The 14,998-nt window shown below is 43.8% G+C and overlaps 1 protein-coding gene across 3 annotated transcripts in view; it reads left to right on the top strand.

Annotated features, from left to right (window-relative positions):
• Nucleotides 1-1,358: 1,358 nt before the first annotated feature.
• colgalt2 (collagen beta(1-O)galactosyltransferase 2) overlaps nt 1,359-14,998 on the top strand; it is a 29,347-nt gene continuing 15,707 nt past the window's right edge. The window contains exons 1-4 of one of the 3 annotated variants that reach the window (XM_034530203.1): nt 1,359-1,610; nt 1,843-2,389; nt 5,321-5,446; nt 6,676-6,991. In XM_034530203.1, the coding sequence (XP_034386094.1) occupies nt 6,756-6,991 (236 nt within the window). In that variant the 5' untranslated portion in view covers nt 1,359-1,610; nt 1,843-2,389; nt 5,321-5,446; nt 6,676-6,755. Of the gene's footprint in view, nt 1,611-1,842; nt 2,390-5,320; nt 5,447-6,675; nt 6,992-14,721; nt 14,826-14,998 lie in introns of those variants that run through there. The other 2 variants (XM_034530204.1, XM_034530206.1) reach the window with 2 other exon arrangements.

Below are 14,998 nucleotides of genomic sequence, written 5' to 3'. Positions count from 1 at the left end.
ATCAAATCTGTCTAATTTAATAAACATAACTCATGACAGTTCAGGATGAAAGTAAACAGCTTTAAGCACATTTAGTTTTTTAACTATATTTTTATATTTAACATCCCACAGTTGTTGCTTGTGTTTTGCTGTTCAGCACTTCAAACTACAATAATTATAATTATTAAAATAAAACATTAATATTTTTAATTATATTAACATCCATCCATCCATCCATTTTCAATACCGCTTATCCTCATTAGGGTCGCGGGGGCGCTGGAGCCTATCCCAGCTGACATAGGGCGAAGGCTGGATCAAATTACAAATTGTAATGTAAAGGGTCATTAAGGGTAGAACTCTAAGAATTACCACCAGAATGTGCAGGTCCCTTCAGCTCTATCTACAGCATGTATTGTAATGTTTTTCTGGCCTGCAAATGTACTGTTTTGGTTCACTCCCACAGCTCTCATCAGCATAGTGTCTGGCCGCTTCATTGAAAAGCTCTGACTATCCCATAATACCCTACCTGCCGAGCACCACATGGCATACCGAATGTAGTGGAGCATTTAGCATCTTGCTCCATATCTCCCTTTGGGGTTGGTGGAGACCACAACAGATCTAAAAGGGAGGTAATAAATACTGCACTAAGATTGTGTCAGGTGGACACACCCACGTCTTCCAATGAATAGTAATGTTGCTCTGTATCTATTGGTTGTATAAAATAGGAGGGTGTTTGCTAACATATCTTCCAAATGAGCTTTTTAATGTCACCGTTTACTTTCCGCTGTCTACAAATTGCAGGTTAAAATATTCAATCCAAACAAAACAGTGAGCACATAAATTGTGTTGATTATTTTTTGTTGCAATTTCTTTTTTTATGGCTATGTTATGGGAGTGTGTACGTGCAGGGAAGTCGATGATAACAGCTTCCTCAATGAGTTTGATATCTAGTTAACATGGAAGCGAAACTTGCCCTAGTGCAATAAATGGTAGTAATCCATCAGTATAGACACGGACACTGAGCAGCTGTCCTTCCAATGGCCAATTGAGTCATAACACTAGTGATTAACGAGCAACTTTTCTCCACAAATGACTGCATGTTGTGTGTGTGTCGTATATATCTGAAACCCGACCGTGCTGAATCAATATCTGCCCCTATAGAATTGGCCTATTGTGCACCCCGTGGGACTGGATCCCATAATGCTTTGAATGCGTGTCAGTGTTGATTGCCACATCATGAAAGTAGTCTAGTCTGGCTTTTTTCCCAACTGTTTCTCTCTAACACACACACACACACACACACACACACACACACACACACACACACACACACACACACAAACATGACTCACTAGCAGGGGCACATAAGGTTACAATCAGCAGCCACTGTGCACATCAGCAATGTGAACGGGTCCCTGTGGGCCAGTGCTCACGGCAAGGCTCCCCACACAGGGAAATAAATGTACTTTAAGCAGTCGGAAAGAGAGGGGGAGAGCGAGGTGAGAACGAGAAGTGAAGATGAGGGAGTTGGGAAAGGGAGATTGTGGGAGGGAGAGAGCGAGGAAGAGACGGATGTTGCCTGTTAACCTCAGACAGGAATATAGGCAAGAAAGTGTTCTTTCCAGCCTGACGTAAGTACCAATAAAGAGCCCACTCTCCCCGTGTGTGTGTGTGTGTGTGTGTGTGTGTGTGTGTGTGTGTGTGTGAGAGAGTACTCATTAGGGTACAACGTGTGCTTGGCTGCGATTGAGATTTAAGGTCCAACTCCTTGAATTAGTCTGAGCCAGATTCACAGTCGTAACTGAAAATGTGTCTTAATGATGGGGAAAAAGAAGAAAAAAAACATGTTTCTTTTCATTTCAGATATTGCTCTGGCGTTTGCAGCTTCTGAAACATTGACAACTTGGCTGTAGTTATCACGTCGCATTAATCCATGTGTTATAAGACCTGCCAATCAATCTGGGAGTGATGGCAGGTTCCTGCGTTTTGAATGTTCCTTTCCCCATGTTTATATTTGAATCACAGATTGGGCCGTTCAGCATATGCAGCTTGCACATGAGATCCAGTGCCACCCCTCAAAACCTCGCAGTTAAGATGAACTCAATTACTAAGATGTTGGGACATTAAAATGGATTTTTTAGGTCTATAGGTCCGAAATCAATCTGTAACACAGCTTTAGCTAAGGATAGCCGAGACTAGTCCAACTAGTCTTAACCAGCCTAACGCATATCACTGTGGGGTTACCTTACTTTCTGTTATTCCTATAAATGTACACATTTCTGTAGCGCAATAGGTTTTTAAGGTTATGTTATCCAGATACCTGGTGGCAGAGGATCGTTGGGCCAACGAGGAACACCTGGTGCTGCTAATGGTCTCTCTGTCTGCTGCAGGTTTCTGCTTCTCTTTTCAGGTACCTGCTTTTTGGTTTTGTTCACATTCATGAACACACACACACACAGACACACACACACACTGACACCCCTGATTCCCACATTACATACTGTAAATATTAAATTCCCCTCGCGCTAAAGGTTCCTATGGTCTCCCTTTTTTGTTATGGTGATAAAGCAAAAGAGGGAAACGCATACACGTTTTGTGCAAACATTTGTACAAAAAAAAAAAAAAAAACTGCGCAATGAGGGCGCAGTAAAATGTTTCCAGCTAGTTGGTGCAAAAGCTGAATGGATAAAATATTGGTCATCAAATGTTTTAAACGGTTTTAGGGAGATTTCATTTTCATGAATCCCCCCCCAAAAAAGGTTTGTGAACAAAAATCTGTGTCTTTCACATCCCTGTGTGTGTGTGTGTTTGTGTGTTTGTGTGATTGTGTGTGTTTACATGCAAAGCGGCTGGATGGATCCCTGCCCGGAGGCCCAGCAGGCCTTCACTCCGCCGTCTTAACTCTCTCCAGCAGGTCCTCGCTGCCTACGACCACTTTGGAGTAATCTAGCTCCTTTTAGTTGGAAACGCATTCATCTAGACATGTAACAATGTAGCTCTGTCAGTGGGGAGAGAAGTATGCGTTTCTCCTCCATCTCCAGCACACACAAACCATATTCCTGTGACTAAGTCGGCCCAGCAGCTTCTCTTTCGGGCTCCCCACCCATTTGTATGTAAAGCCTCTCCACGCAGATCCATACTCTGGATTACCTTGGCAAAGAAGCAAGTCACAAGAGAGAGAGAGGGGGGGCGCAAGGCTTTTTGGAAGGTAGAACTGGATGCATTTGCATTCATGCCACACATCCACAAGAAGTGACCTACTTAAATCACAGGAAGCTAATTGTTCAGTGTAAACACCACGTTTTCTCTGTGAACAATTTATGCGACCGTATGAAAGCCCAATTTTGAGTTGACCATATTGGAAATTGTTTGTGGACACCCCGGCATCGCTGTACTGACCGGCAGAGTGCTGGAATGGATAGCCATTTGTATATCTTTGTGCTTCTCCAATGGTATTCAAATTCAAATTCAAATAGCCTGGGCAAGCAGTCAGCGCCCACAGCCGGCCTAGAGGCTGTGCAGCAGATAGTGACACAACAGTCTCAAACATCTGACCAGGGTGAGTGTTTTTCTCTCACACCGTCTGGACCTAAGTTACCATAAGACGTGTGTGTGTGTATGTGTGTGTGTAAGAGAGCGAGAGAGAGAGCTCTTCAAGAATTAAACAAGAGCACCATCTGCCGGTTGTTTTTTTTCCCCTGACGCTGACACAGAGGGGCTCCCTTGGAGAGCGCTCTGCATGATCAAGTACTATATTAGAGCTGTGCATCACACTGACAGCCACGAAGAAGGCACAAAGTCCTACACCACCCACTCAGACATGCACACGCACACACACATAAATCAACCCAATGAGTTTTCAATGAGAGAGGGGGCCTTTTTCTCTCCTGAAATCACTGGTATCCACTGCCCGTAAACTACAATTTAATGTGCTGCACTGATAATATCTCGTGTTTGAGGCTCAAAGCAGTTTGTTTTTGTTCAAGACCCCATTATAAATATTGTATGGAGGACAAGGAAAATAGTGGCAGCGCAGCAATCGAAACAGAGTCGGGTTATTTATCCAAACTTGAAGTCAAACAGGAAATCTAGCTGCTTCAGGAGACCTGCAAAACTAGAGAATCAAAACATTTAGATTTTGATTGGTTTTGACTTTTACCTGATGACATCAGCCCCAGGTGTGAGGCTACCCACAGGTTCCCAGTGCTGTCATATGGGAGTGGGTGGAGCCTATAGTCACGCTTCTCCTCAGGCCCTTTCAGTAGAAAACTGTTTGAATCAGTATGTTTCTTTCAAATGAACCTTGTGAGGAGGTGCCACAATCCTTTAGCCTTCTACATTTTTTTTTTTACTTTTACAATAAATAAAAGAATATACAACATGTGGTACATATTTATCCTTCAGTTTTCTATATAGCGTCTATTTATTGAACCTACCCTGCTATTTGAAGCTTTCCCTGCAGCCAGAGTTTAACAAACCAAAAGCTTGTCCGTCTTTAAAACATACTATTGAACCCAAACATAACTATAAAAGAAAAATGATAGAGTTCGGCTCTGTCTGTCATGTCATCCGTAGTTCAGCTACAGAGAGACACATGGCTGCGTGACAAGCAGGCAACCGAAATTACAAAGCAGATGTTTTGCTGTGAGAGAGGGAGTGCACGAGCCGTTTGAATAATGGAAACGTAGCGTGGACGGCGTTGAAGCCTGACACCGGGCCAACGGGGGTGGGGGAGGATGTCTTTTCAAAACCGAGTAGAGAGGGGCAGAGAGATGAGGTGAAGTTTTTGTTTTTGTCATTTAGTTATATGCATTTTGCCTTCATTTCAGTTTGGAAGCCAAACACACACACACACAGTCAAGTTTGATGATCCTGATCTCTGAACTTTGTTTTAAACAGCTTTGTGCAGGAATGAAAGCCAGAATGTGGGCTTAAAAGGTCAGCAACCCTTCGCCGAGCAAAGAGGTTTTGTACATTTTCAGTGTTGTCTGAGCAAGTTTGCGTGTGTGTGTGTGCGTGTGCTTGTGCGCGTGTGCGCGTGTGCGTTATGACTTTGTAGTGGACCCCTTTGTGTTGCAGTTCTTAACTGTCTTTAGGAAAGCACTAGAGGGAGCTAATGGATTACCCCGACTCTCTCTCTCTCTCTCTCTCTCTCGCTCTCTCTCAATTCAATTTAATATGCTTTATTTGCATTAATCTGGCAAAGACAGTATTGGCAAAGCATGAAAAGATAGCAACATAACAATATACAATTCCTATGGTAATATAGGTAATAACAATAGTATAACAGAGTAAATAACTACAGTAAATGAGTCTCTCTCTCTCTCTCTCTCATCCACAGTGACTAAGAGCACCCAACAACAGAGAACATGGCATGCTCTCATTACCTCAACGAGGAGAGAAAACATTACCAAGTGGCAGAGGTCCTCGCTTAAGTAAACCGAGCCGAGCCGAGACAGGGACAGAGGTAAGCTGTCTGTCTGCTGCACTGCAATTAAAAAAGGTTGCTAGAGGATTACTGTAATCATATAAGAACACGCAGGATAATATTATGATAGCAATGGGAGCATGGATGCCAACCGTTGGAGCTGGAGGTATATGTGTGTGTGGATAGTTTTCTATAGGCGTTACATAGCCGCACGACATATTTACAGAAAACTTCTGATTTTCTGTGAGAAGTTCGGAAAGTTGGAAAGTATTTTGGGGTTATTTTGGTGAAATGTTTGTGTCATATTGGTTAGTACACAGCTTCTTCGCTCATGCTGAATGTTTGGTTTTTGTGCCATGATTGTTTATTTGATGGTTTTATGTTTTTTGTTTTTGCCCTCAAGAAACTTTTTTCATATACTTCTCAGTAAATTCATGCCACTTTTAGTCCTGCAATTAGCTTTACTTATGCTCTTTAATATCTTTATTTTTTTAATCGTCTCACCCATCTTGGTTAGTTGCCATTTACAGCATTTCTCCATATTTTAGATCATATGGTCTTTTGTTGACTCAAAAATACAAAAGAAAGCATTCCCGCAAATTAAGGAATAACATATTGTTAATGTCCTGTGAAAACCATGCATCTCCAAAACTTTATACTTCAAATAAAATAAATGTATTCTTGATATTGCTTACTATATTGCAATGTGTTTTTATATGTGTACTGCTTATAAATAAATAGGGAGGTGAAAGTCAAATATAACCCCTGAATGCAATACAACAAAAGTTTGCACAGTTTTGCTAATACTTAAACTTCTATTAAAAAGTTGATGTCAGCTCTGCAGCATCCAATATGCTGTCGAGGGGGCGACTGCATATGGAAAAGAACTGACACATGCCGGAAGTAGGAGAATTAAGGAGGAGACGCATCATTTACCGGCTGCAAACAGCAGGCATCATGGGTAATGATGTGTTTAGAACACGGTGTCCTTCACGTGTTGTTGACAAATATTGAATGAAAGCACTGACGGAAAGCTGCGTTCACCTTCCAGTGGCGAAAACTGAATAATTGGTGGTTTGTGTGTTCATGAGGCATTTTGTTTGTATTAGCTTTGCACTATTTTTCATTAAAAAGGGGGCAAGAGTCTCCAGAGCCGCAGCAGCAGCCATACGGGTGTAGGAGGGGTCACCCTCCACCCAGCCCACCCCTCTCTTTTACCTCTCTCGCTCCCTCCCCGCCTCGCTCACTCTCTCTACTCTCTCGCTCAGCCTCAGGACTCCAGGTCCAGGTCTAGGTCCAGGTCTAGGTCCAGGGTCCAGGGTCCACGGAGGCTATCGTGGAAGCGAAGATGCGGGCGCTCGGGGCCGTGACAGTCGGTGTGCTGTGGGCGCTGCTGGCCGCTGCGGTGCCCGACGACGTGTCGGAGCTGGCGACGCTGGTGCAGGAGCAGTTCAAGCCCGAGTCCTCCCTGCTGAAGCCAAAGGTTATGATCGCCATTGTGGCTCGCAACGCAGCGCACAGCCTGCCACACTACCTGGGCTGCATCGAGAGGCTGGAGTACCCGAAGGAGCGCATCGCGATCTGGTGAGCGGCTCAACCCGGGATGGTGTGTGTGTGTGTGTGTGTGTGTGTGTGTGTGTGTGTGTGTGTGTGTGTGTGTGTGTGTGTGTGTGTGTGTGTGTGTGTGTGTGTGTGTGTGTGTGTGTGTGTGTGTGTGTGTGTGTGTGTGTGTGTGTGTGTGTGTGTGTGTGTGTGTGTGTGTGTGTGTGTGTGTGTGTGTGTGTGTGTGTGTGTGTGTGTGTGTGTGTGTGTGTGTGTGTGTGTGTGTGTGTGTGTGTGTGTGTGTGTGTGTGTGTGTGTGTGTGTGTGTGTGTGTGTGTGTGTGTGTGTGTGTGTGTGTGGGGAGATGGAGATACACTGTCTTTTATTTCACTCGTTGTTGTGCACAAAATGTTCTGCAACTTTAAAAAAAAAAAAAAAAAAAAAAAAAGTTATACCCACTCACCTTCCCAATAGTTTCAAATGCATCTGCTTTTCAGAGGGCGTGTGTTGTGCAGCGGCGCGCGCTTAACGGGGAAGCCGCGTGTGTCCCGAGTTAATTATAACAACAAATCATCGTCGGTATCGGTCCGCAGACCTGTTGCTGCGTTTTACGACGCGATTACCTCGCGTGTCTGCCAGCATTCAAAATTGCACGCTGTGGGAGAAGATGAAAGAGCTGATGTGCGTGTTGGGTTAACCCTTAAACCCCCGGCTGAGTCAGCACAAACCTGCGGAATACGGGGCTTTAACACAGCAGGGCTGCCAGGTATGAATCGGCGGGGGGTCTCTCTCTCCAGGTAGGGTCATGTTTGGTCCCACAGGAGCAGACTGAGATACAGAGGGACCCTGCAGGTGAGGGGATGAAAGGAGACATTGAGTTGGTCTGACAGCAGGATTGGGGTGTGTGTGTGTGTGTGTGTGTGTGTGTTGTGTGTGTGTGTGTTTTGGGAAGTCATGCGTAAAATATGTGTGCGTGTGCCTTTTTGTATGGTCTGGATGAGAGTTATGCAGGCGGGCCTGATAATCTGAGAGATTTAGAATGGAGGCAGGTTCCTCATCAGAGTGCAGATATGAAGAATGTGAAGTTGAGTTGCATAACAGTCAGCTCTGGTGGTGGATGTGTGCAATGCCCCCCCCCCCCTTCTTTAATGACCCTGTTGCACTCCTGCTGGCATTCTTGTGCTTCGTTTTCCACCCTTGCCTTTGCTGAATGCCTTGCTTTTGTTTTCAGAGCGACTGTCTGTTCCTAATTCAGAGAGACCCTCACCGAACCACACACATAATTGGGCGCTGGAGAAACTCAATCCAGTGAGAGAGGAAGGGGCCCTTCTCTCTGGAGCTCAGTGATTGAGCTAACATCGCTTTGTGAGTGGGTTAACTCACAGAGGAAGGCCCCCCCCCCCCCCATCAGTTATGAGTGGCATCTCTCCACCATACAGTCAGTTAAATTATATGTATATTTGAAAGTATGTTTATCGTAACAGCAAAGTGTCAAAGAGAGAATATGGACACGCATAAGTTCCTCGTCATCATCAGCCTCTGACACGGGAACGTTTATTTCAGGCACTTCATTTAAATTCAACAGCCTCATCTTTCCGCCACTGTGGCCCGACTGCCCGTAAAGCATCCTGATGTGTGTATGATGTTCATAATGCACGATTATTAGTGAACACACATGAGCCTCTTTAGCACACGGAGAAAACTGTGTTTGCAGCACGAGGGTCGTCCAAGAAGACATTTAATGATCAAATTAAAAATCAAAACCACAGTGTACGCTGTGGTAATGATTTGTTTCCGTGGGAGTGGTACATTTGAAGAAAAAGAGTGCCAATTGGAATACTTAAAACATTTCTAGTTATGTTAGAGTGAGGATTCAGTAGGAAAAACTTAATTGGCTTTTTTTGTGGCTAAGACGGTTCAGAAAAGTTCTCCACATAGGTCACGCAGCTCTGCACCTCTTTGTTTCTCTTTGTCGTCATCATTGCTACCCGTCATGTAAGCCAAACCACCCAATAAACGTCCAAATTGTAATTCAACTCTCACTAAAACCGTAAATCCACATGATAGCCTTTCACAGTGTGTTAGAGCGCAATAACATGACATCAGGACAACTACCGTTTAGAAGAGGAGAGAAGTAGTGAAGGAATGAAGCAAATCCAGGGACATTTCACCTCCACGATGATTTAACACTCCTACTATCTTATGACATTTATGTTGTCTTCATTTGATGCTTCAGTAACTCTGGGAAAGTGGAGCCAGGGGGACGATGTGAGACGAGGGTCTCCAGCTGGATTGGAGCCAAAGAGCTTTTTATTTGTACACGACACACCATCATTACCCGTAGAGCAGCCAGGTATCGTCCCTTCACCACGATCAGCAGCTTGTTGAGATAGATGGTGGACAGATTGACGTAGAGTTCATGGGAAACTATAGTGAGAGGCTGTAAAGACCCAGTTTTTTTAGCACGGGGACACAATGTTCCTCCCTCTTGTTCCTCTCTGGAGCTTCAGGCCTGAGCAGAAAAGAGGATTGTTATTCCTTCCATACTCATTTCAAACATGCAATCCAAGGGAGACAAGGTGGAGTAGAGAAGAAGGATGTTGATGATTAAACATAATAATCGGAATGGGGATAAAAGAGAAGAGACATATAATAGTGTAGCAGCAGCAGGACCCCCGGCTCCCTCTTTTAACCTCGAAATGTTGCTCCAATGGGGAGGAAATGCTGTGTTTTGGTTGTGCTGCGTCTGTGTTTATGTGCATGCATTACAGTTTAAGAAGGTTTATGGGGAAGGACAGTTGCAGAGCGTTCAGCAGTTTGAAAAGTTAACTAGAAGCTCCATTTCTGGTCTGGAGAAAATGCAGTTTACAATATGGCGGGACACACCTGATGAAACATATTTTTTCCCATTGATCCAAGACAATTTACTCTACACTTCTATTGTTTATTGCTTCATGGTAGAAAAGCTGTTTGTTTTTTTTACATTGTATTACTATAATAACACACCGTTTTATAGACTTATTTTACATAATTTGTAGTTTCACAGCCGTCTGAAATTATTTAGACAATCGTTGCAATAAGAAAATTGCAAGACTCCACTGCGCCCGAAGAAAAACAACCAATCAGAGTCGCTGAGTCAATGATTTTCAGCGTAAAAGAGTCTTAAACAGCTGAACAACGTGGTTAGATGACAAACTTGTGCATGTTCCCAAATTTCTAGACAGGCTTTAGCTGCTTGGAGGACCAAAGCTTCCAGTTTGGGCCTGTTCACATGATAATCTGCACCGTTCACCCGGGTCGGGGGCCCCTCCGCCCGGTTACTTCAGCCCCTGACTCGTGCTGACAGTTGTTTGGTCAGTAAGATTTGCCTTTACAAGTCTTTCCCCTCTGCAAGTAGTTGCAGGTCTGCCAGAGAGGTGGCAGAGCGCTGAGAAAGACTCACACTCTGCTGTTAAAGAATGAAAGAATGCAGGGCATTAGAGAAAGAGGGGGACGGGCGGAGAGAAGGTGGTCAACAATGTTGGGGAAATTACCCAGAGGGAATTTTAGCAGGTTGGTTAATCCACATTCCCACAGTAGCTTGAGCACGAGGACTCTTCTCTCTCGCTTCGTGCTGCTGCTTCTTCTGTCCCAACAGGACGGCACTAAAAGAATATTCATGTTGTTCCCAAGAGAGGCGGAGAAGCTGAAGAGACTCTCACTCGGTATGAGCTAGTAGTGATACTGAGTCGGGGGCATTTCAATGTTATTGACTGTGCATCAGGGGGTTAGAGCTTTAATCACAAGGTTGGCGGTTCGATCCTTCCTTGGCTCCTCAAGGGTCCTCGTCCGCATGTGGGAGTGTCCTTGAGCGAGACTCTGAACCCCATCCCGAGTGGATCCCTCGGGACATTTACAACAGCCGACTGCTCCTAAACTCTTGAATGTAAGTGACGATTAAAATAAAAAGTTACGTTAGCTTAGCTTAGCATAAATACTGGAAACAGTCTGCGGGCCTGGCTAGCAATCGACCTACTGGCACCTCTAAAGTTCACTAATTATTAGCTTTGTTTGTTATGTCTTGTCCAAAGAAACAAAGTGTAAACAAAGTCTGGTGGCCAGACAACAAATGGAGACTCCAGTTTGTGTGCTAAGCTACGCTACGCTAACCAAACGCCTTAGAGGCATAACAGTGGCAGAGTGACATGAGCATATTGGGAAGGGGATAGAAGGATGGATGATGTGCAACCAAGGCCGCATGGATCCTCATCGCATCCCTCAGCCGACCGGGACTTCCCAATGAGCGAGAGGCCGAGTTCAGAATTCAACCGCTTTTATCTTTTGCCAGCTAACCGTTGAGCTACTATTTTTAGTAAGCAGCCTCAAAAGGAAATCATAGAGGATTTCATAAGCCGGTAACTTTGTGTTTGTCTTCAGATTTCAGGCCCAACGCAGACGATTCTCTCTGCAAGTCAGGGCCGGCCTGTTATTGTTCTCCGCCCGCCGCCCGCCGGCTGTGCTCATTGTGGGGAAGTGCTTTCCCAGGTGCCGCGCTGGGTGTCGAGAAGATGATTTGTGGGCTGATCCATAAAGAGGAGGTCGGAGCGCTGACATCATCGGCTTCCCCGCACAACTGGCTTTCTCAATGTCTTGTTGTTTATTTACTCATTCATCATACGGCCACTTATTTCATATTTATGACTATCATTGTACTTTATAATGATAGACAATGCCGGGTTGGGGATTTGTGGTATGAACTTTCCTCTCGTTAACCTTTTAACAACCGACTGTATATATCATTATACAACCGCATGCTGCAACCACTATGAATCCTGATGCACCCAAAGGTACGATGTGACTCCATAAGTAAAGAATTTTTTCCACAGTTGCCCAAATGCATGCATGCTGAAAGCCTCACGAACAGATGTGCCTGAATAGTGTGTGTATACTGCAGCTCCTGCACGGAGAGGCGTTTTATATAATTGTAACCTGTATCTACTCTTTCATGTCATGATTTGATCACCATGTGATATGGCATGAATAATATTTAAGTTATCTTGACAAGTGCACTGAGTTTCACAGTAATAAATGGACCATTTGAATGCTGAGTGAAGCTCTTTTTGACTTGTTGAGAGCCCTTTAGAGCCAGGACATGTCGGTACCCTAATGGGACACTTACATGTATGTTCACAATATCTTTTTTCCCTTTTTTAAAATCTTTTACCTGTAAATAATCCTCCATAATTTAACAATTTCTGTTCAATATTTGAGGATGCATCATTTTGTTGTAGGTCAAGCATCAGACATAATAAGACATAATAAACAAAAAAACATCCTAAACATAACTGGAAAAAAGCCAATTTAATATGCAAGAAATGGCATAAAGTAGCACGTCTGAAAATGTAACTTTATGGAGAAAAAGGACACAGCGTATGTTGAGGTTGCATGTTAGCTTTACATCCCTACAATTATGCAGAATATATGTAGTTTTTTTACACTGCCTTGTGGCGACTTCTGTAGATTTTTCCTTTTCAGTTTCGCTGTTTTGAGCCAGTCAGCAGAAGCGTTGCTCGCTGCAGGTTTAAATGTCATCAATCATATGGATCACGAGACCAAAAGAGAGAGAAGTTTTACTTGTACTTAAATACAAAGGAACACTGCTTTACAAAAAAATGAAAAGGCCTTTCATAGATGGGCTCAGCAAATACGCCTTCCAACTCCCAGTCGGCTGCAATCAGGGTGACGCTGGACAATTAACACAGGTGCATTATGAAAGGTGGTTGTGCACATGATAAGATCAATGCTCACAAGTCATCAATATCTCTAATGTTAGCATTGTAATTAATCAATAACATCAGATATTCGCAATCTTACGGATCATGTGCTCTGTATTATTATTTCCACACACATGTAACTAGAAAATATACATCGGTCTGTAAAAACATAAAGATGCACGGCAAGCGTGAGCATTTTAGTGTGTTATTTAGCCGTTATTTACTGAGCACATACATCGCTGCTTATTTTCACTCCCTCTGACTAACATATGTTACAACTGGAAAAAATAAATAAATGGAAAGATTCGAACGAGCCAAAAAACGTATCAGTTTTGTGGCGTCGGATCAATGCCGGAGGTGTTTCCAGGCGCCAGGTGCGCCACCTCAGGCTCCATTCCTCTGTGGGAACGCACCAGTGAAGTACAGAATGTGCCTGGTTATGTCACGCAGGCACTTGGCCATCTTAGGATCGCAGTTTATCCAAGTGTATGGAATAAATAATGAGAAATGGGACGGTTTATCGTGTGTTCAAACGGGCATTTGTAAACGATTAGCGGCATATGCTTTTGCTGTGTGTCAATATGGATTAGATCACAATACTGGCACGTTGTGGTAAAATGAGGGGGTTTAATCGTGTGTGTGTGTGTGTGTGTGAATGCTATAACACACATGATGAGTTTGTACTCCTCCTCTGCTTCTCTGGCTCAGCCCCAGTTTTCCATTCACTTTCCCAGTTGGCTCACACGGCCCCCAGTGAGCCAGAACCTCCAAATGTGGAATAACGGGCCACAATCATCTCTGACCTCCCAATCAGTGTCACCGGAGGAGTGGTACTCTGGAGCCACTCCCACTTTCGTGGGAAACAGTAAAGGTCATTTGACATCTGCTCAGGTATTTGACGCAATATTCAGAAAGGCAGGGTGATGTTTCCCAGATAAGCAGCCGGTGAAGACACAAACCGGAGCAGAGGGAGACGCTTGTGTCTTCCTTCTGGACTGGAGCCCCCCCATAAGTTTTTACTCAATATTTGACATCAAAGCCAACCGCTCATTTACAGACACGACTAGTTTGAGTGTAAAACATCTGGCAGCGGCTGCAGTCAGAAAGTCATCCGTCACTTTTCTCAGGTAATGCAACTACATATGGAGTATGTTTCATCCATTAAAACATGTTGCTTTAAACAGTGAAATCGCATCGCTGAAACAATGTTTGTTTTTAAATGAAGTAACAGCAATGAAATAAGAACCTAATAGTTACAATTATTGTCAACAAAGTTAATGAAAATACTACTTACAGCTGCTCCCTTGTAGTGGATTAGTCAACTAATTGGTCATTTGCTTTTAGTCGACTGAGATTAATTTAATCATTTACACATTTTTTATTTTTTATTTTAATGCATTTTCATTGCTCGATTTCCAAGGAAATTATGAGCGCACCTCCTGTAAACCAAATATTCAAAGCGGTGCTTTCGTGTGATTTATTTGTGGAGAAACTCAGTTTTACAAATCTGTCCATTAAATGACCAAATAGATTAGTCTACTGACAAAGTAAATATTTAGAAACCGCTCAACAATATGTAGTTTAACTTTTTTTTTCATTTTTTTTTTCAACTTTTCTAAAACAGCAGGGCACTGTAGCTTTTAGCAAAAGTTACTTCAAACAGGGGTAAACGGTGCATCTGATGGGGACTATTTCCAGCAGTGGGTTAATAATTATTTGGTGGTCTGTTGAGTGTGAAGAGCAGCCGGGCAGCGAATGTGTGACTCAGAAGGCTCTGTGGCTCATTGATGTGTTCTTAACTGTTCTGGTGTGAAACGGAGCGAAAGCACATCATTGCGGTTGGTGAGACGAGATGTGTTGAGTCGTTTTCCTTTTAGTACTAAAGCTGCAGGGTGTCAGTGGAAATGTATACATTTCACACATAACGATGGTGGTAACAGTAGTAATTACTAAGTGGCCCAATGTCCATTTTCCAAACACAGTGACTTCAGAGCCTAATCTCTGCCAGCCTCTCGCTGAAGCCTCGATCAACACGCTCTCTGTGGAGCTGAGGAGGTGCAGCTGACGCCGTCGTACCTGCCGACCCGTCCAGCACAAACCCCTTTCGGCCCGGTCGCAAGAAGGTATTCACGGGAACGTTTTCTCTGTCGACCCCGACATATCTGTTGAATCGGGTTCGAGAAAACAAAGGGAGTAGGACTTTTCTAATCCCTGAGCCTTTTTTTTATTTAGCTCCCTCTCCTCTTGCTCTCCCTTGGAGTGAAAATTTCTGTTCCTGGCGAGAGACTGTGAATTT

Source organism: Cyclopterus lumpus, chromosome 4 (genome assembly GCF_009769545.1).
Source record: "Cyclopterus lumpus isolate fCycLum1 chromosome 4, fCycLum1.pri, whole genome shotgun sequence".
Classification (NCBI taxonomy): Eukaryota; Metazoa; Chordata; class Actinopteri; order Perciformes; family Cyclopteridae; genus Cyclopterus; species Cyclopterus lumpus.
The sequence above is the reverse complement of the archived record's forward strand: the minus strand, read 5'-3'. Positions and strand labels throughout refer to the sequence as shown.